Source organism: Lithobates pipiens, unplaced genomic scaffold (genome assembly GCF_037356315.1).
Source record: "Lithobates pipiens isolate NorthernLeopardFrog02 unplaced genomic scaffold, aLitPip1_a1.2 Scaffold_8, whole genome shotgun sequence".
NCBI classification, from domain to species: Eukaryota; Metazoa; Chordata; class Amphibia; order Anura; family Ranidae; genus Lithobates; species Lithobates pipiens.
This window is the reverse complement of record NW_027507903.1, coordinates 436999128-437022335: the sequence shown is the minus strand read 5'-3', so window position 1 is coordinate 437022335 and position 23208 is coordinate 436999128. Positions and strand designations below refer to the sequence as shown.

At 42.0% G+C, this 23208-nt stretch overlaps 1 protein-coding gene across 4 annotated transcripts in view; it reads left to right on the top strand.

The window, feature by feature from the left end:
• Nucleotides 1-23208, top strand: part of CAMK2A (calcium/calmodulin dependent protein kinase II alpha) — a 411160-nt gene that overhangs the window by 270875 nt on the left and 117077 nt on the right. For all 4 annotated transcript variants that reach the window (XM_077468290.1, XM_077468289.1, XM_077468291.1 and 1 more), the window contains exons 5-6: nt 5660-5725; nt 8517-8589. In XM_077468290.1, the coding sequence (XP_077324416.1) occupies nt 5660-5725; nt 8517-8589 (139 nt within the window). The remainder of the gene's footprint in view (nt 1-5659; nt 5726-8516; nt 8590-23208) is intronic.

Sequence of the window (23208 nt, the reverse complement as noted above, 5' to 3'; positions counted from 1 at the left end):
TTATGTCAAGTTCATATTTATTTGGCAACCTAGTGGGGTTTGCACCACTGGTATATGCACATTGGTAATGTATTAGGATTGCACTATTGATATATGCACTTTTATTAGTCACTATAAAGGCACATAGCACCTAAGAAGTGAACAGGGTCTGTCGCCTTTCATTATATAGGTAGCGCAATTTACCCTTATACTTGCACTATTATCATTCTAGTCTCCTATTGGGGACCTAGCAGGGTAGGCTGCATACCTTCTTTCCCCTTTGGCCTAAGTGCGGATGCATTATTTTATTTTACAAACACACATACTTCCTGTCAGGTATTCTGCAATCCATGACACAAGGGTAACATCAACTTGTATTGCTGCTAGCTTCTCGCCCAAGAGATCTGGCCTGATAGTATCAAAAGCACTTTGTGAAGTAAAAAAACATGACCTTCGGTGCTTGCAGGCTTATCCAGGTGTGCATACATATGATTTACCATATATACATATACCACTGAATTATCATGTGATTTCTCTGCACACCTGAAGACACGCCTCTCTCACTCCGCCACTTACTGACACACCTTGAGGTATTTTAACTGCTTCCCACTGTACATAAATGGCTGGGTGGGAGCTTACCCATTCTGAGTGGACGTACCTAAACACCGCTCATGATGGATGCCCATGAGCGGCTGTGATTTTCTGATAAAGCCCATCACAGATTGGGATTTGGGTGCTGTGATTGGCCCTCCCGATTACGTGATGGCTCTGTTCAAACACAGCCTTTACAGTGTAAACAGAGACATGTGTCTCTGTTTCAGCTCTCCCCACTGAGCTCAGTGAGAAATGGAGTGGGGAGCAGGGGATGCTGCAGCCTGTGCTGACAGCTCTCTATGTAAGTGATGATCTTACACAGAAAGCTGTCACAGATCACACAGACTGCGGCCATCCCCACAAAGTACAGCAAGCACCACTGTCCCATGAACATTGGTCCACGTGTCCCCATTAACAAATGTACAGTGCACAAAAAATCTGTCACAGTGTCCCAGTGTCCCATCAACATCTGTACCAGTGTACCAGTGCACAAAAACATCTGCAATAGTGTTCCACTGCAACATCGACATCTGTCAGTGTCCGTCGGTGGAGGAGCAACATCTGTCATAGTGTACAAAGTGCACAAAAACATCTGTCAGTGTACAAGTGCACAAAAACATCTGTCAGTGTACCAGTGTCCCACCAATAAATAAATGAGTGTGCAGAGGGAACGTGTTGGCCCAAAGGATACCCAGTTTGCTGGGTTCTGTGTGAGAGCAACAGTCCAGCTCTCTAGCATGCTGCCATCACGGGGTGTTTAAAGCAGGGCTCAAGTCCTGTGGTAATGCATGGGAACGGAGTTCCTGTACTTTTTCCACAACAGGAACTCAGTTCCCATTAGTAGCCGTGTCCTGCAAGACTTTGAAGTAGGCGAGCTGTGTGACAGGTGCTACACCAGCAGCTGCCGACACAGCTCGCAATAGTAAGTTCCGCACACCTGACCATTCAGGCATTGCCAGTAGGGGGCCCCATGACAGCTTCCGCTTCGATCTACCTGTCAATCACAGCTAGCTGATGGGTAGATCAGGTCTAGGTCTAGCTGACGGGTAGATCAGCTATTCTGCTCACAGGACATGCAGGGAGAGAGGTGAGCTGAGGGAGGAACATCAGTTTGGGGTGGTAAGCTGAGCACAATACCTGGCAAAGTTTAATGCCAGGAGGGAAGTTTATGTGGAAATATGTGAAGGGTTGGGATAGCAGCGAGAGTGTGTTGGAGCCCTGTAGAGTTTGCAGCCCCCCCAAGCTAACATACATCTTTTAAGCAGGAACACATCACTATCTCCCCAAGCATTTTGTCCAGATAATGTGCAGTTAATTTAGGACCTTTCCATTTAACCCTGTGTTATCCAAACTCTGTTCAATGAAAAGTGTAAACTCACCACATAAACACTCTATATACAAAATAAAATTCCCCAATAAAGATCAGAACATGATGTTCACATTTGCATGGAAGCACAATTGAATGAATGCTGATTATTCAGAGAATTACCGTATTTATGTTTGAGGATTGTTTTTTTTTTTTTTTTAACCACTTGACCACTGGGCACTTAAACACCCTTAATAACCAGACCAATTTTCAGCTTTCGGTGCTCTCGCATTTTGAATGACAATTACTCAGTCATGCAACACTGGACCTATATGAAATTTTTGTCCTTTTTTTCACACAAATAGAGCTTTCTTTTGGTGGTATTTAATCACCGCTGGGTTTTTTATTTTTTGTGCTATAAAGGAAAAAATACCGAAAATTCTGTAAAAAAATGAATTTTTCTTTGTTTCTGTTAGAAAATTTAGCAGATTAGTAATTTTTTCTTCATAAATTTTGGCCAAAATTTATACTACTACATATCTTTGGTAAAAATAAGTACAAATTGGTGGATATTATTTGGTCTTTGTGAAAGTTATAGAGTCCACAAGCTATGGTGCCAATATCTGAAAATTGATCACACCTGAAGTACTGACGGCCTATTTCAATTCTTGAGACCCTAACATGCCAGAAAAGTACAAATACCCCCCAAATGACCCCTTTTTGGAAAGAAGACATTCCAAGGTATTTAGTAAGAGGCATGATGAGTTTTTTGAAGTTGTCATTTTTTCCCACAATTCTTTGCAAAATCAAGATTTTTTTTACTTTTTTTTTTTTCACAAAATTGTCATATTATCAGGTTATTTCTCACACACAGCATATGCATACCACAAATTACACCCCAAAACACATTCTGCTATTACTCCCGAGTATGGCGATACCACATGTGTGAGACTTTTACACAGTGTGGCCACATACAGAGGCCTAACATGCAGGGAGCGCCATCAGGTGTTCTGGAGCACCCAGGACAATTCTGACATTTCTCTCCTACATGTAAAAATCATCATTTATTTGCTAGAAAATTACATAGAACTCCAAAACATTATATATGTTTTTTTAGCAAACACCCTGGAGAATACAATGGTGGTCTTTGCAACTTTTTATCTCGCACGGTATTTGCGCAGTAATTTTTCGAATGCTTTTTTTTGGAAAAAAAACAGTTTTGTGCTAAAAAAAAAAAAAAAACACAGTAAAGTTAGCCCAATTTTTCCATAATGTGAAAGATGAAGTTACGCTGAGTAAATAGATACCTAATATGTCACTCTTCAAAATTGCACACGCTCGTGGAATGGCGCCAAACGTCGCTACTTAAAAATCCCCATAGGCGACGATTTAATTTTTTTTTACTGGTTATATGTTTTGAGTTACAGAGGAGGTCTAGGGCTAGAATTATTGCTCTCGCTCTAACGTTCGCAGCGATACCTCACATGTGTGGTTTGAACACCGTTTTCATATGTGGGCGGGACTTACGTATGCGTTCGCTTCTGCATGCGAGCACATGGGGACAGGGGCGCTTTAAAAAAAACATTTTTTTTTTATTGTTCATTTTACTTTATTTATTTTAGTTTGACATTTTTTTCCCCAAAAATAATTTTTTTGATCACTTTTATTCCTATTACAAGGAATGTAAACATCCCTTGTAATAGGAATATGGCATGACAGGTCCTCTTTACAGTGAGATATGGGGTCAATAAGACCCCGCATCTCACCTCTAAGCTGGGAAGCCTGAAAAAAAATAAAAAGATTCTGACTTTGATCGTATTAGCGATTCGGTAGAAGCACCGGAGGGCAGCGGGAGGGGGAGGGGGGGATGTCTATGGCTGGGTATTGCAGGGTATCTCAGAGTATGGCTGGGTATCTCAGAGTATGGCTGGGTATCTCAGAGTATGGCTGGGTATCTCAGAGTATGGCGTTGCAGAGTATTGCGTTGCAGAGCATTGCAGGGTATTGGCGGGTGTTGCAGAGCATTGCAGAGTGTTGCAGGGTATTGGCGGGTGTTGCAGAGCATTGCAGAGTGTTGCAGGGTATTGCAGAGTGTTGCAGGGTATTGGCGGGTGTTGCAGAGCATTGCAGAGTGTTGCAGGGCATTGCAGAGTGTTGCAGGGCATTGCGGAGTGTTGCAGGGTATTGCAGAGTGTTGCAAGGTGTTGCAGGGCATTGCGGAGTGTTGCAGGGCATTGCGGAGTGTTGCAGGGCATTGCAGAGTGTTGCAAGGTGTTGCAGGGCATTGCGGAGTGTTGCAGGGCATTGCGGAGTGTTGCAAGGTGTTGCAGGGCATTGCGGAGTGTTGCAGGGCATTGCGGAGTGTTGCAGGGCGTTGCGGAGTGTTGCAGGGCATTGCGGAGTGTTGCAGGGCATTGCAGAGTGTTGCAAGGTGTTGCAGGGCATTGCAGAGTGTTGCAGGGCATTGCGGAGTGTTGCAGGGCGTTGCGGAGTGTTGCAGGGCGTTGCGGAGTGTTGCAGGGCATTGTGGAGTGTTGCAGGGCGTTGCGGAGTGTTGCAGGGCATTGCAGAGTGTTGCAGGGCATTGCAGAGTGTTGCAGGGTAATGCAGGGTATTGCAGAGTAATGGGGGTATTGCAGAGTAATGCAGGTATTGCAGAGTAATGCAGAGTAATGGGGGTATTGCAGAGTAATGCAGAGTAATGGGGGTATTGCAGAGTAATGCAGAGTAATGGGGGTATTGCAGAGTAATGCAGAGTAATGGGGGTATTGCAGAGTAATGCAGAGTAATGGCAGGGTATTGCAGAGTGTTGGCAGGGAATTGAGGGGTTAATTTTCGGTGAGCAGCGATGTGGGCACTGCAGATGCAGCCCACATCGCTGCTGACACCGATCTCTTCCCCCTCCGCTGTACCGATCGGTACAGAGAGGGGGAGGGAGGAACTGGCGTCATAACATGACGCCGGTTTGTTTACAAGTGATCACTCCGTCATTTGACGGAGCGATCACGTGGTAAACGGCCGCGATGAGCGGCCGTTTACCGTGATTCGTGATGCGCCGGGTCCACTGGACCCAGCGGTCACGGATGCTCTCGTGTGCGCACCCCAGGGGGCGCGCGAGAGCAGAATTCTGGGAGGCCGTTAATTAACGGCCTCTCAGAGTTAAACAGCCGCCCTGAAGCCGTTAATCGGCAATGGGCGGTTGTTAAGTGGTTAATGTACTAACAGTTAAGCTTCATACACACAATACGGAAATTGGATGAAAAATACCACTTTTGAAGCGTTCGTGCATATGAGCGTATCATTTTTTTTTTTTGGTGGGGGAGTGGATCTTGGGTGAGAGTTCCCACACTTTTTTCCCCAGGACTTGACCCCTGGTTTAAACCCATGCTACACCATTTTGAAAAAATAAATAAACATAAAAACAAAAAAAAGACAGAAAACAATAAAGACAATCATATGTATTACTGTATATGCAGCCAATCTGCATTACAATAATAGCTAAAGGTTCATCTGGGCTCTAGGAGTGGGGAAACAGGTACAGTTCATCTCAATTCAATTCATCTCACGGTACTTCTGTGGGTGACACTGGGGCAGGAAGAGAGAGGAAGTTTCCCCATTGGTGACACAGATGACAATAAAAACCCAACCAAGACTCTCACTTCTCTCTCCCCCAACCAAGAATCACACAGAAGGTTCTTCTTTCATGTACTTGTACTAGTGTGTCTACCCAACACAATGTGTTATCATGGCTGACCTCACTTGCACTGTCTCTGTCTGCAGGGTCACTGGAGGAGAACTGTTTGAGGATATCGTTGCCAGGGAATATTACAGCGAAGCAGATGCCAGGTCAGTACACTCTACAAATAGCAAAGGTCAGCACTTATATTATTATTTATTTTTTCTTGAAAGGAGCAGTCTGACTCAGCAGCGTAAGTGTCATGCATCTTTGAAACAAAGCCTAAATTGAATAGTACTCCCAGCCCAAAAGCCTAATTGGCAGCTACATTTATTAATATATACAGTGTCATCAGTGAAAAAACAGATCTGCAATTCTGCCCTTTGTTCATATTGCCATTCTTTAAAGGTTTTCAAGGTTAAAAACTAGACAAAATGCATTAGCTGAATTCAAAGATAAATTAAACACTTGATTTGTCTTACTTTTTAGTTTTTATTTAGGTATTTATTTTCCAGTTATTTTAATGTGTTTATATAATTAAAATGATGTGATATTTAAAATTATTAATAAATCATTAAGATAATTTATGCAGCTTTTTCTGAAGAAGTATAGTGTGCTACTGACAAGAATTTTTAAAATTTTTACAATTACAGACCCCTATTGGATTGCTAAAAAGATCCTCATACCACCTTTTCCAAACTGTTAAAATTATTATGACATATAAGCAGTCCAAATGTGTACCAGTATGAGTTTAAGGCCGGGTTTACATATGTGCAGCCGCAGTTCCCAGCATGGGGTCCGGTGCGTCCCCGTTCACTGGTTCAGGTGCAAATCAGGTGTGAACCTTTGCCTGAATTCGCACCTGAACTGGACCTAAAGATGCACAGGACCCTTTTGGAATGCAGACCACATCTGCCCCGGACCTGTGTGAACCGGCTTCATTGCGAGCCAGACACACTAGCATGTCATGCGAATTGGATTGGTTTCCCAGAATAAAAGTTGTCAATAGCTTGATTTTACTGTACATATGAATAGCTAGGATAACAACAGCTAAAAGATAATGATCAAGTGATCAAGAATTATGGATAACCAGTTAAGATCTACATTGGTCAACATCATCCACATTGTCAATACTACACTAACTGAATAAAGAAGGTCCATTGACTATATGGTGTGTGATTAGAATCATGGGATTGGATTCATAAATCAATTAGTTAACTGCATAAAGTTTAAAGGGGCTTTCGATAGAAATAACATTGCAGGTCATTGTATGACAATGCACCTGCAATAAAAAAAGCTGGAAAATTCAGTTGTGTAGGTGTGAAATCAGCTTTACCCTTAATTCTTTTTGAGTTAAAGGTTCAGGTGAAAAAAGTCAAAATCCCTTATCTGCTTGCTTGTTTTGGGTCATTGACTGTATTGACCCAAGAGAGTCAGCAAGATAGTCAAGCCAACATTTTTAGGAAACCTCATCAGTGCCAGTCTTTACCTTTATTCGATAACAGGTGTACTTTTGTAAAAAAATAAAATAAAATGTCCCTTCAAGATACAATAGGTTCTATTTAAGACAGGTCCAATGAACTGGAATAGGGTTATTTTCAAAATGCGTGTTGTGTACAGCATATACAATTATTATTATAATACATGATTTATATAGCACCAACAGTTTGCGCAGCGCCTAACAAAATAAAGGCAAACATTACAGTTACATTACAATTTGGTACAAGAGGAATCAGAGGGCTTACAATCTAAAAAGGAAGGGTCAATTGATACAAAAGGTAATAGCTTTGGGGGATGATCTGATGGAGGAAGTAAAACAATGTATTAGAGGGAAGCAGGATAGGCTTCTAAGAGATGGGTTTTCAGGGATCGTCTAAAGATGAATAGATTAGGGGACAGTCGGACAGACTGGGGTAGGGGAAAGGAGTTCCAAAGGATAAGAGAAGCTCTGGAGAAATCCTGGAGGCGAGCATGGGAGGAAGTGACAAGGGAGCTAGAGAGCAGGAGGTCGTGGGTGGACCGAGAAAAGTGGCTTGCTTTGTATTTTGGGACTAGGTTACTGATGTAGCTGGGGCAGAGTTATGGATGGCTTTGTAAATTATTGTTAGTACTTTGAATTTTATTCGTTGGGTGAGTGGAAACCAGTGGAGGGATTGGCAGAGAGGGGTGGAGGACACTGAATGTTTGGTAAGGTGGATGAATCTTGCAGTGGCTTCATTATGGACTGAAGGGGGGATAATCTATGTAAAGGTAATCCAATGAGGAGGGAGTTGCAGTAGTCAAGGCAAGGGATAACCAGAGAGTGAATTAGAAGCTTGGTGGAGTCATTAGTTAAAAAGGGGCGTATTCTGGAAATGTTGCTGAGGCTAAGATGGTACGATTTGGACAGGGATTTGGGCCTGAAAGGACAGTTCAGAGTCTAAGGTTACCCCTAGCACCCTGGTATGTGGGGACGAACTGATAGATGTGGCATTGATCTTGACAGAGAAGTCAGAGGAAGGGGAAGAAAAATTAAGAGCTCGGTTTTGGTTTTAGATAAATTCAGTTTGAGGAAGTGGTTTGATATCAAGGCTGATATGTCTGTTAGTAAATCAGTGATGCATGAGGAGACTGATAGGGTGAGCTGAGGGGCAGAGAGATAGATTTGAGTGTCATCAGCATATAAATGGTAGTGGAAGCCATCGGAGGCTATCAGATGACCCAGGGAGGACGTGTAGATTGAGAATAGTAGAGGTCTAAGGACAGAATCTTGGGGGGACCCCAACGGTAAGAGGAGTTGGAGAGGAGGAAGTGGAGTTTTAAGTGATGCTGAAAGTGCGATGAGATAGGTAAGATTCCAATGGAGAACGCAGCCATGGAGCCCAAGAAAATTGAGTATAAACTTATACAAAGGTACAAGTTTCTTGTTTCTAGCTATTTTTTACTATTGTTTTTTGTAAGCATGTTTTTTTTTCTTTTCAGTCACTGTATTCAACAGATCCTAGAGGCAGTACTTCATTGTCACCAGATGGGGGTTGTACACAGGGACCTGAAGGTGAGAAAAGAAAATATGGAGTTGGAGGCTAAAGCTATATGGTCAAGCTCAGCCATGCTACTAAAAACCACTAGTGATTATTCCCTAGGGAAAGCAACTGATAGCAAAACGAATTAAACATATGGCTCCCTATGGTGTAAGTTTAATTAATTGCAACTACATGTAGCTTGTAGTAGCAATGAATTGGTTTACCACATGCTACTACATACTTGTGCAGCGTACCCCACTGGAAGCCATTTTGATTCAGATGTTTAGAAAGAAGTCACTACTACGCCATTAATGACTTACTTCATTAGTAAGATTGGACTACTAGAAATCGCCATGTAGCTCTAGCCTTAGAGCAAACTTTTATTTTTCTGATCTATAGTTTTTTTTACATGGTTGCCAAGGTTCAACCAGCTCAGGAGTTGTAGGGAGTCATCATTACTAATAGGCACATTTCTAAAAATATTCTGCTGTTGAATTCAAGACAATATTAATACCATTGGCACTTTTTTTTTAGAAGCTCTGTGTATTCTAGTTTCAAAGAACTACAGAGAGTGCCAACTGAAATAATGTTCTAACCTTAAGAATATCTAAAGCCATAGCCAGACAGAGTAGGGAATGTTTGAAACCTCTTTTTTTCCATGTATTTCTCACTGTCTATGTCTTCGGGTGAGATTTCCCTTTACTTTCTGTCCCAGGAACTTAACAGGAAGTGAGAGGAGAAAATGGTCAAAAGCCAAAGCTCAAACATGTGTTTGTGTGTGTGTGTGTGTGTATATATATATATATATATATATATATATATATATATATATAAAATATGCGTATAAACAGACATTATTTTTAGAATTTTCTTTTCTTTTCATTTTTATTATTTTACAGTTTTTTAGGAGCCCCTTTTGGGGTGCTTTGGTAAAATGCGAGGGGTCGAAACAGATGCCTGCTGTCTCACTTTTGAGACAGAGAAAGGGACTGAGGACAGAGATTCCCCAGTCCCTTTCTCTGCAGCCTTAGCTGTACTGGTGAACGAATGGGAAGTGTCCTGTGCTGAGTGGCTTCCTGTTCATTCACAAACCAAAGCATAATAAACACAGTTGACTATGGTTCAGTTATGAATGAACACAGTGAGTGATCGGTACTGGGTTCAGCAGGAAGGATAGTGGTTTACCCATTCAGGGCCGTTTTTAAGGCAGGGCAAAGGGGGCAGCTGCCCTGGGCCATGTCATTGTTGTGGGGCCCAAAGTAGCTGCCTCATACTTGCCAACTATCCTGGTTTAAATTCCCTCGTCCCTTGTTTTAGTCCTGTGCTGTGTCCCAATATCTGAGTGTGAAGTGCTGCTACTAATTCTGCCCAGCTCTGCCCTATTGTGTACAGATGACTCACCTGCAGACCCTGTGTTTACATCTAAATTATTGGCATTCATATGTAAATATCGGAGGCATTCATATGTAAATAGAGGAGGACGGCAGCATTGATATGTATATCATGCCCCCCTGAGTTCATATCCACAGTAATCTCTAACAACCAATCAACAAGCAGAAATCATGTGCTATAACCTCTAGCAACTAATCAGTGAGCCATAATGTGTACTGTAACCTCTGGCAACCAATTGCAATAGCTGCCTGATCTGATTCAGTACACTGATTTTGAGTCTAGCTGCTAATTATTGTATGTTTCAGAGCAGGTGCAGAGCAAAACTGCATGGGGGGGCCAAGAAAAGTTTTGCCCAGGGTCCAATCAATATTAAAGACGGCCCTGTACCCATTACCTGCCTGCAATTGACAGGTAGATCACAATTGACGGGTTGCTGACCCCCAGATTAGGGTTTGCCCAGGCACACCTATCACACCCTGTGTGTACGCCTATGAAGTGTTAGCTGATTACTGTTCTCACTGGTTTCACTTGTTGCCTTGATGCACTTAAAAAGGAACTACAGTCTGCTCACATAATTTGTAATAAAAACATCTTTGCCATTCTGAAGCTTCCCTCCAACCACTTTGCATATTATTTTATATATACTGCTATTCTGTACTTGCCTAATATGCTGCAGAAATCTCCCTCCACTAAGTCTGGCTGCAACAATTTTAACTGTGGGCAGCTGAAGCTGCTGCCTGTTCACTTCCTGGATTTACACAGACACACATCTCCAGCTCTGCAGCTCTCGTTGGCCCTCTTATGGTTCACCCCCCCCCCCCCCCCCCCCCGGCAAACTCTCACGAGAGTGAGAGAGGGCTGTGATTGATGTCATAAGACTAGGCATTTTTTCCAGACAAGAAATAGGAAATGGGCTGTATAAGGTATTTATTGGCAGTAAAAAAATAAATAAATAATAATATCCAAAGTTAAAATAACAAGGGCAGAAGCTTTAATAGATGAAACAATGAAAAATTACTGAAGTTCCGCTTTAACTGGTAAATGAGAGGATTAGCTTAAGTGATAGAGGACTAAAAATACATACAAAATAGAATAAAACGTAAAGGACTGTGTGTAAGTTTCTCTAAATACGTTGGTTACAATCTACAGCTATAGTTTACATTTTATTTGTTACCAAGTTATAGTGTATGTATAGCCCTGACATTTTGTTTCCAGTTTTAGTTTGGCAGATTTTCACTTCCTCATTAGTCATGGTGATCACTATCACCAGAAGAGAAAGTGTTGAGAAAATGTTGAGAATTCCAAAAGAGGTGAGAGGATGTCTTCCAATGGGGACCGTTGTTCCAGTGACAACTGGATTTCCCTTCACTTTGTAGAAGTTTTCTCTCACAATGACATCCTGTTTCTTTTCCAGGAGAGAAAATGAGAGTAAATTCTCTTAGTGGGATACAGACAGCAAAAAAAATCAACTTACTAGTTATAACCATTCCACCCTCTATCTAAAGCTTAAAAAAAACAAGTTTTTTTTTCTATATGTAGCACTCTCTAGTTCAGCCTTTCTCAACCTTTTACAACTCATGATACATTAGTGTGATGGTCAGTGGGAAGAATGTTCCTTACACTTGTGGTCATTGGGAAGAATTACCTCCTTACAGATAGCTAAAAAGATCAATGGTGTTGGTGGGAACTTATCTGAGAGGCAGAGATTGCCCAATACTGAAGGAACCCCTAGCAACCTCTAGAGAAACCCTGGTTGAGAATCACTGCTCTAGTTGGCGTAAATATGTTTAGTTGATAGTCTAGGAAAATTTGTCTTGGCCGAGAGCCAGGCCTGGGATTTGAACCTGGGTCAGGGATTAGTGACTCAGAGGCTGGATGACTCATCCTGACAGCTCTTCTGGTTCTCTGGAACATGTTAGAATGTTCTAGACATAGTGGGCATAAGCTAGGAGGGGCTGTTAGTAATATTTATGAGGTCTTCAGCTAATCCCCAGTAAAGGGCTGGCAGGAGCCAGGCCACCTCATAAATAGGCATAAGGCATGCCACCAGGGGCAGTTGGATGGAGATGGAGTACTGAGGAGGCTGTCGGTGGTCATTGAGTGTGCCCCATAGTCTGGGGGGGGTGACCTTGGGCCTGGGGTTCGGGTTCTGGAATATTCCCCCAACAACACACAGAGGAACCCTTCCTGGAGGCACAGGAGCTAGGAGAGAAGACAGCGGGTGCAGGTCAGCATGTTTGGGAGATCTCCTGAGAGTCAGTCAGTTGGTCTAGCGAGTCAGTCTGGAGGACTGTGGAGAACCAGCCTGGGGGGCTAGTGAGAGGGGCAGCTGCAGCCAGGTGGTGTGGACCAGTGACCACAGAGAGGAAGTGCTGGGATAGTGTGAGCTGTGTCACCTTATCTGTTTTTCAAGTATATGGGCTGTGAGTCCTTGCCTGTAATGGGCCTTTCGCTACAAAATTACTACAGGGTGACATAGCTGGGTTCTGCAAGCAAGTGTGTGCTGGAGGAAGAAGAATAGCTGTATATAGAGACTGTATATAAGAAGAGTTGTCCCTGGAGTTTGTTTGAAGTCAAATGGGCAAGCCATAATCTCCTATCTCTATCCAAGTTAATGTATATTCCTCAATAAACAAAAAAGAAAAAAAACAAAGTCACAGACTGTTCTCTGACTCTGGAGTGACTGGAAATTTGGCGTGCACAGTGGGGGATCCCAGTTACTTGCAGCTTTTTAAGGGGGTTTGCTACATATACATATAGCTTGCCATCTTTGCCTTGCATGCCACAGGACTGCGTCCTGGCACTGGTTTCAGCAGTAATTTGTTGGTTTACTTTTAAAAATCAAGTGATGTATTTAAGAATTGATCAGGTTCAGCTGCTTGTACTGTGTGTAACTCTGTTATGTTAAATTATGGGGTAGTCTACCTAGTCATAAAAGGCTATTTTTTAGTTCAATTTTTCCTGCAAATGAAACACAAAAGGCACCAGAGATACAAAGTAAGAATAATTAACGTGCAGGAGCACTGTGTTCTAGCAGAACAATAAAGTAACACATTTTCTTCAATCAGAAAGATTATATCCAGTTACACAAGAAACTGCTTTCACACTCCTCCATTGTAAAGGAAGTGAAAGAACTCTGTATTAATAGCTTGTCTCCTGCCAGGCTTTTCAGTGTATTGTTGTATGACGCTGGCATTAGCGGCACAATCTGTACCAATGACACAGCGGACTGACATACAAAATAAAAAAAGTTTCTAAATGGCAATTTTAAAACTATGTGCTGACAGCTAGCTGTTTTCTGCCATGCTTTACTAAATGGAACGCATTCCATTGTGGCCTTCTACCAATGTGAAGCAGTGGGAGGTTGTACTGAGCCAAAAAGAATTAGGACCTTTGTGTGGCCACTCTTCCTAGGTCATTGCATTGGCATTCAGACTTTGACCTGACGGTGCCAAGGGCATGCGTTCTTTTTAAGTTTGGCTGACAGTCATGAAGAAGTGGAAGTCTAGGCAGACACAGGCTGGAAATGGACTTATATCGTTTTCAGAGGTAGGGAAAGGCACAAATTCTGTTCGTCCAGCGGTGAGGTGAAAGGAACAGCTTTTTGTGTGCCCAGCAGCGATCACCTCAGATATTCTCTGGCTGTGCTGGCTGCCACAAATAGCTGTGGCTGCTGGCGACCTGACATTATAGTGAATGATACCCATGCTGAGCAAACCACCCCTTAGGTTCACTATGCAGTAGCTTGGCACAGGTCCCGGAAGCTAGCAACAATCACTGTATTAGCAGTATTTTCACCATAGGGATCAGCCAGGAACATACATAATTACATACATAATTACATTGGTCCAAACTGGACCATTGTAACTGTGAAAAAGAAAGCCATGGTATATATATATATATATCGGCCACAACCTTTGCTGTGCGGCCTTGATTTGTTGGGCTTACCGATTACCTTCTCCTGGCCTGCTCCTCCGCGTCTAGGGGTTCCCAGGGTTGATACCCAACGACTTGTACACTGACACAGATCAAGTCCTTTCAAAAGAGGTTTATTTTGCAGTAGAACTTTCACAAACACAGTCTCTTAGGGAACAGAGGGCACGGGTGAATAACTTAGGCACCTTCAACTGCAGACTTAGCAAAGTCTCTATTTCCACCCAGAGAGTAGCCACTCGCAGCTGGGTACATCAAGGCTGAACAGATCTCTAGCCAGAGATCATGGCAGTCAGCACGTTGACTCAAAACTTGAACAATGAACTTAGAGTATACAGGAACCTTTTTCCAACCTTACCTGGAACGTTTCCCACTTCCTCTATGGTACTAGAAAAGTATGAATTCGTCAATGTCCTTCCCAACTCAGTAACCAGGCACTTCTCAGGATGCCACTTGCCGGCCCTCCTCCAAAGAGTCCTCCCCCGGTCACTTCCACGAGCTGTGGTGTCCCTCCAAGCTGAGAGCACACCCGTACACTTTGAATCCTCCCTCAGTTACAGCTCCTCGGACCAGCAGGTTTCCGAGACTTGGGAACAAACGGATCCCTACCCCAGTCCAGGCAGGTCTTTCAGGGGCCACTGACAGGAAGATGTTGCGGGATGTCGAACACCCCGTGATCGGGACCCCTCACAGGGCTACCAGAACAGACCACATGGGTCTCACAAACAACTCTGTAACCTCGAACACGTGACCCACACCTGTTTAAGTACCTCCTCCCAGACTCCTCAGCGGGCCCAGGCACTCGTGCTGATTGACTCCGAGAGGGCCGATACCAAAACATCCAACCAGACTTGGTTCTAGCCTGTCATGTGCACCTTACCGCTCACATGACCAGGCAGAACTTCTAAACACAGCCTGGCCAGACTGGTGTTAGGCCTACCTACAATAATTAACCCTCAGAACCTTTATTGTCCTGAGGTCAAAAACTAAATTTACAATGCGTGTGACATTTCATCCCAAATTTCATCCGCTATATGTATATATATATATATATATATATATATATATATATATATATATGTATATATATATACGTATAAGAAAAAGTCCAGAGGATCGCTGCAATTAAAATTTCTTTATTGAACCTTACCTTACACATTATGTTATTTCTTATATTTTGTCAGTGAGATGACCAGATTGAAGACTGGGTGTGGCTTTCTTCTACTTTGAGATATATATATATATATATATATATATATATATATATATATATATATATATATTTATTCATTTATAGGGGCCCTGTTACTATGAGCAATCCTATGTCCACTTGGATGGTGGGGTTTCAACCTGGACTCAGTGCGCAGGCGCCGTTCTTCTTCGGAGATGTTCAGCTTCTCGTTGTCCACTGCGTAATGTGCAATCGCTGAGCCTGCGCAATACGGCCCGGACACTATTCGATAGGCGGACACTTTGTGTCAGAACACCAGCAGTGTCATCTAGGAGATCATGAAAATTAAAATGAAAACTTCTTTATTTGGGGTTAACACATATGTATTTAAAATATTTATTTAGCTGTTTACTTGAAGTACATTTTTAAAGTTTCTTCTGGTCCACACAATGCTAAAAATCAGCCACTTTTGGAGAATAAATGAATCGCTAGATGGTACTGTTTTGTTGCTGTTTTTAGATGACATTTTAAGTTACCTCACAAGCTCTCATTGATATTCATAAAAGCAAGTATGCAAAAATATATGGACTCGGCACAGAATAATTTATCACCATATGTTTTATTGAACATTTATAGAGCAATAAACACTGGCTATAGATAGAGCACCATTTCCTTATCAACTCTTAAAAATATCTGGTAATATATTCTGTCTATTTAAAGGTAGCCAAATCTTGTTTTTTACTGCATGTGGGATGTTTCACAGTGTGTAAGAAATAAGCAGAACTAGATTGGTATTGTATTTACTGGTTTGCTCTTTGGGAACTTTTAGCTCCAGATTTCTTGGCTTTCTTCCAGCATCACTATATGAAAGGAGTATTTATGCTGCCCCGTGCTTGTACATGTTTTCTCAAATAACTCTGAACATATTCTCTACTGCCCTGTACACACGATCGGATTTTACAACAACAAAACAGTGGATTTTTTTCCGAAGGATGTTGGATCAAGCTTGTCTTGCACACACGCGGTCACACAAATGTTGTCGTAAAGTCCGATCGTGTGTCCGTGGCATAAAACCTTCAATACGTTATATTATATTGGTAGGTTCATTTGCTTCCACACAAAATTGACAATAATGTTTGCAATACTGGAATTAAACCTCATTCAGGAATAGAGACTGAAATCAATGTGGTTGTAAACATATACCAGTGAAGTGACTAGCCTCAGGTGATACACAGAGAGTAAACAAATCCTCCTTCATAAACTTCCTGTTTATCTGCACCGCCTCTCTCCTCTACAGCCTTTCAAAACAGATCAGATCAAAGGCTATTTTTGAGCTGCAGAAGACAATGGGCAGAGGTCTGAGGTGACATAGTACATAGCAAGGAGCTGAGTGTGATCTGAGAACTGAGTGGAGGAAATAGACACCTCCTCCTCCCCTACACAGTCTCTTAGGGAAACATGCACAGCTAAGGCTGTCAAGCACATGTTGTGTGCTGGAGAGGGCTTGGGGGGGGGGGGGGGCAGGACCAACTCCTGGGATTCTGTGGTGTCGGTCTAACCTGTCAGAAGTGACTCATGCAGATTTCACAGGGAAGAGAGAATGGACAGAAATTACGATAGTTGCTTTGGATTGAGGCAAGTACACACTATTATATAGAAGAAAAAAACGTGCTTAATTAAGTCAGTAGATAAATTAAACAATATAGGACAGTTGCAAATCTAATATGTAATAAACCACATAAACACCATTTGTTCTATACAAAAGTACACACTATAGATGGATATGTTCTGTTCACTTTTAATTTCAGAAGTTTACAACTACTTTAATGCAGTGAACAGGTCAATCCATTCAAATGTATTTTAATTCAAAGTGGAGTCTACTGTGCTAGTTCATCCACTGTGAAGCTGTCATGACTAGCTCTCTATCAGTCCTCATTAGAGGTTTGGATAATTTTTCTCACTATGGTGTCCTCTATATCAGTGGTCATCAACCCTGCCCTCAGGGCCGTTCACCAGAACAGGTGGTGAGTGGGGATTAGTGTTGGGTGAATGGTTTGGGCACAGCAAACGTTCAGACCGAACATCACCTGTTCATCCGTTTCTGCGAACACCTGAATTTGGGGGGGTGCTCAGCACATTGAATTCTAGAGCCATAATTGGCTAAAGCCTTTGCCAATTAGGGCACAGAGCACTGTCAGAGCCCTGATTAGACAAAGTGATGATTACTTTGTCCAGTCACAGCTCAGTGCTTATAGTCCCACCCCATACTATAAAAGATTCCTTCCCATAGGAACCCTTTTGCAGTGTGTTGTTAAAGTGGAGCTAGATAGAGCGGGGCTCAGTTTGCTACTAGCGAATTAGTGTGTTCACTTATTGTGACTCTGAATGTAGAGTGTTAGTGTAGTGTTAGCACAGTATAGTGTCAGTATAATGTGTCAGTATAGTGTAGCATGTCAGTAAAATGTGTCAGTACAGTGTAGTGTCAGTGTAGTGTGTTAGTTAGTGTAGTGCAGTGTTTAACACAACATTACATAAAATTTAGTGCTGCATACTTTATTTTTTTTGGTCAGCATCGGTCCTCAATTTATAGTGCACCAAACACCACTTTTCATTCAATAAAGTGCATTCAATTATACATTTCCCAATTTCTATTAATTTTGGGTAATAAGCCCAAACCCCCATCATGTCTGGGAGGCCAATAAGGAGAGGCAGATGTTTCCATGCCACTATGAGGTGGCCAGCAGCATTTGTGTTCATAGGCAAAGGTAGGAACGACAGGGCACATTTGTCTCTGGTGATGCTATCCAACCACAGGATGCAGGAGGTGCTGGACTTGCTTACTAAACCATCCCCATCCTCCTCATCTCTATAACAAAAACTGACTCTAGTGCGTAATCCACTGCACCTGCCAGAGTGGGTTATTCTGCCTCGTTGTCCGCAGCTACTCTTGCCATAGCCCCAGCATCATGCATAGAGGAGTCAACTGCATTATTTGAACACAGCGTCAGCCACTTGCTTCTTGAGGATGCACAGACATTACTTGATTCTGATGCTGGTTCTGAGGTAGAGGAAGGGAGTAACATGAGCCTCTGCTTCTCATGCCTCCTTATACTTGTTGTGCATGGTCTCCCTTATTCTTCAAAACTTGTGAAAGGACCAGAGAATTTGTGGCATCAAGAAGAAGGATCATCATTTGTCGGCAACCCTCCTTGACCACAGTTACAAGGGGAAAGTTTTGGAACTCATCCTGCCCTCACAGAGAGAGCACAGGATGAAATATCTTGAGGACACCTTAACAAGGAGTTAATGTAATGCCTTTCCAGGCTAAGTTACAGTCTCATGAATAAAATAGTTTTGTGGCCTCTGTTGGTCAAAGGAGGAGTGGTGGAGAGTGTATTTAAAAAAAATTGTGCTTGGGAACCAGGGCTGTCAGCTTCAAGATCCCATCGGCAGCGTCTGCATTATATGGTGGAAGATTATCTAAGGTAAAAACAGAGATGGAGAGCTTTCCAGTCGATGATCCACTGGGTTAGTGGGTCATGAGAATAGACCCCTGGCCAGAACTTGCCCAATATGTAATTGAACTGCTGAGCTGTTCTGCACCCGGCATGCTTTCTGAACGGTCATTCAGTGCTGCCAGAGGTTTTGTGACAGATAAAAGAGTGCATCTGTCCACAGACTCCGCTGACAGGCTGACATTTGTCAAAATGAATCAGTCCTGGATTAGCAGCAGCTATCAAGCCCCTGATGCCAATGTGAATCAGTCCTGGATTAGCAGCAGCTATCAAGCCCCTGATGCCAATGTCACTGATTAAGTGTTATTGGAAACTCAAATCTTTGCAAGACTGTCTAGGTTGCCTTTGTGGGTGTTGATTTTATGTTGAAGTAATTCTTTGGTATAGGTTTCATGGGCACAATTAACACCCAAGGACCAATTTTTCCACACCTGTTTGACAGGTGCATAAAATTTCTATTTTTTACAGCAAGGCCAATTCTTGCTTTCATCAAGAGTATAGAAGATTACAGGGTGAAGGCACCACCAACATCCAAAATCAATTCTTCCACAACTGTGCGACAGGGGCATCACATTTCAGTTTTTTTACAGCAAGGCCAATTCTTGCTTTCATCAAGTGTACCTCTATAGGGTTATGGGGTGAAGGCACCAACAACACCCAAAGACCAATTTTTTTTGCATTTGCTACTTCTATCTTAAGTCTGCAAAAGGGACAGCAGACTGTTTATAAAAAAAATTGTTAATCTTGGCCTGAGTGTACTATAATTTGGCTACTTCACATAAGGTTTGCTTACTGTGATGAAAAAAATGTTTTTAAACAAATTTTTGCATGGGTACATGTCCCCCATTTCAGCAGCTGGAACCCGATACCCTTTTTTATGGACAATAAGTTGCATATAAGCCTTCAAAATGGGGACTTTTGATTTTTCAAGTTTGGGTCCCATAGACTTCAATGGGGTTTATGGTTCAGGTCCGAACTTTTGCGGTGGTCGAGAGTTCTGCCGGTCAGTTTAGTAAGTGCTTGAACAAATATCCACACTTGTCAAAAACTATCAAAATGACAAAACATTATTAACATCCGTGACAGAGAAAGCACCATCTTAAATTTTTCAGTATCGTATAATCCACAGTGCATGCAGAAAATGAGAGTAGTCTTATCATTCACTTACTCATTTCTCACTAGCTACACAATGTCCCTTGAGTAGGAAGACACATACCTACCACTCCCACAAAGTTTGACTGATTCATTTTCGCATATATATTCAATTAAAGTTTACACATTCAACCACAATGTGACATTTCTATTTCTATTTCTATTTAAACATTTTTAAAGATCCCTTGTAGACCAACACAAAGTGGCACATAATTATGAAGTGGAAGGAAAATGATAAAGGTTTTTCAACAGTTTTTACAACTAAATATCTGAAAAGTGTGGTGTGCATTTATAGTCAGCCTCCTTTTCTCTGATACCCCTAACTAAAATCTAGTTGAATCAATTGCCTTCAGAAGTTACCCAATGAATAAATAGAGTCCACCTGTATGTAATTTCATCTCAGTGTATATACAGCTCTTCTGTGAAGAGAACCTTAGTGAACAAACAGAATCATGAAGGCCAAGGGACACACCAGACAGGTCAGGGATGAAGTTATGGAGATGTTTAAATCAGAGTCATGTTTTAAAAAAATATCATAAGCTTTGAACATCTTACGGAGCACTGTTCAATCCATCATCCAAAAATGGAGAGAGTATGGCACAACTGCAAACCTACCAAGACATGGTTGTCCACCTAAATTGACAGGCTGGGCAAGGAGAGCATTAATTATAGAAGCAGCCAAGAGGCCCATGGTAACTCTGGAGAAGCTGCAGAGATCCACAGCTCAGGAGGGAGAATCTGTCCACAGGACAACTATTAGTCGTGCACTCCACAAATCTGGCCTTTATGGAAAAGTGGCAAGAAAAAAACCATTGTTGAAAGAAAGCCATAAGAAGTCCCATTTGCAGTTTGCGAAAAGCCATGTGGGGGTCACAGCAAACATGGAAGAAGGTGCTTGGTCAGATGAGATCAAAATTTAACTTTTTGGCCTAACAGCAAAACACTATGTGTGGCGGAAAACTAACACTGCACATCACCCCGAACACGCCATTATGAAACATGGTGGTGGCAGCATAATGTGGGGATGCTTTTCTTCAGCAGGGACAGGGAACCTGGTCAGAGTTGATGGGAAGATGGATTGATTAAAATACAGGGCAATCTTAGAAGAAAACCTGTTCGAATCTGCAAAAGACTTGAGACTGGGGCTGAGGTTCACCTTCCAGAAGGACAACAACCCTAAACATACAGCTAGAGGTACAATGGAATGGTTTAGATCAAAGTATATTCATGTGTTAGAATGGGCCAGTCAAAGTCCAGACCTAAATCCAACTGAGAATCTGTGGCAATACTTGAAAATTGCTGTTCACAGACGCTCGCCATCCAATCTGACAGAGCTTGAGATATTTTGCAAAGAAGAATGGGCAAAAAATTCACTCTCTAGATGTGCAAAGCTGGTAGAGACATCCCCCTAAAAAGACTTGCAGCTGTAATTGCAGAGAAAGGTGGTTCTACTAAGTATTGACTCAGGTGGCTGAATACAAATGCACGTCACACTTTTCAGATATTTATTTGTAAAAAGTTTTGAAAACCATTTATCATTTTCCTACCATTTCACAATTATGTGCCAATTTGTGTTGGTCTATCACATAAAATCCCTACAAAAGACATTTATGTTTTTGGTTGTAGCATGGCAAAATGTGGAAAATGTTAAAGGGTATGGATACTTTTTCATGGCACTGTATACGTATAAATATTCACCGCAAGCTTTACTAGTGTCTCAGAAAACTGTAAAAATTGTATTTAAATTGATTAATTAAAAGCTAACAGGCCTGCAGACGTACCAACGTATCTAATTCAAAAATTCACTTGTCGCCTCTTCAGTCTTTCTTAATACTTTCGATTTTCCCAGAAGGATGTTCCTTTCAGACTCTGACTGTGATGCTGTTTAACCGCTTAAGGACCGCCTCCTGCACATTTACGTCGGCAGAGGGGCATGGCTGGGCACATCAACATACAGGTACATTGTTCTTTAAGTGCCCAGCTGTGGGTCGTGCTCGTGCCGCCAGCGGTGTGCTCGCCAGCGGTGTGCTCGCGACCCGGTCTTGAGCTCCGTGACTGTGGCCGCGGGACCTGCGGACCCGATCGCCGCTGGTGTTCAGCGATCAGGTCACAGAGCTGAAGAACGAGGAGAGGTATGTGTAAACAAACCTCTCCCCGTCCTTTCTAGTCTGGCTGTCACCGATCGTCTATTCCCTGTTATAGGGAAAGACGATCAGTGACGTCACATGCCAAGCCATGCCCCCCAACAGTAAAAAAAACACACACACATCACACTTAACCCCTCCCCGCCCCCTAGTGGTTAACTCCTTCACTGTCAGTGTCATTTACACAGGAATCAGTGCATTTAAATAGCACTGATTGCTGTATAAATGATAATAGTCCCAAAAATGTGTCAAAAATGTACGATGTGTACTCCATAATGTAGCAGTCACAATAAAAATCGCTGATCGCCACCATTACTAGTAAAAAAAAAAAATTAATAAAAATGCTATAACACTATCCCCTACTTGGAAACGCTATAACTTTTGTGCAAACCAATCAATAATCGCTAATTGCGATTTTTTTTACCAAAAATATGTAGAAGAGTACGTATCAGCCTAAACTGAGGAAAAAAATGTTTTTTTATATATTTTTTGGGGATATTTATTATAGCAAAAAGTCAAAAATCTTGCATTTTTTTTCAAAATTGTCGCTCTATTTTTTTTTATAGCGCAAAAAAAAAACACAGAGGTGATCAAATACCACCAAAAGAAAACTATATTTGTGGGGAAAAAAAGGACCCCAATTTTGTTTAGGAGCCAAGTCGCTTGACCGCGCAATTGTCAGTTAAAGCGATGCAGTGCTGAATCGCAAAAAGGGGCCTGGTCCTTTGGCTGCAAATTGGTCTGGGTCTTAAGTGGTTAAAGTGTTTCAAAAGGGGGTGCTTGCCTTTTAACATACTGCAGAAGTGTTCTTTTTTTCTCAATTCTCAGTTCTTGCAACATATAGCTTATTGCAAAGCACACTTATTGCAAAATTGCACCTTTAACATTGCAAGTTAAGAATTTGTTCATCTTATATTTTTTTGTGCCTGAGGGGACACAAACAACTTCAGTTTTCTCACTTTCGTAATGTTTTCACATGAAATACAGGTGTGACATCTTACTAATCTTTTTAGATTTTCTGGATGTTTCTATGCCATCAGGCTTTATGTTCTGATCTGTCGGGAACTTTCTCTAGACCAAGGTTTTTGGCTTTTTATGTAAATTGAGGCTTAGTTGTTAATAAGGACACTCTTAGAATGTCTGGAAATGATTATCCTCAAAAGTAGTAAATGTGGTGCGGTATTTCAACAGGATTGCAAAATCCATCTCATTACCTCTCCTGTAACGTTGCTTCTCTAGACATCTCCCCCACCTTTTTGGCCTCAAGTACTAACTCTGACATCTCATAACCCTGTTCTTCAAATTGCATTATTAGTAATACTGCCTCTTTTTTTGTAGACCGCA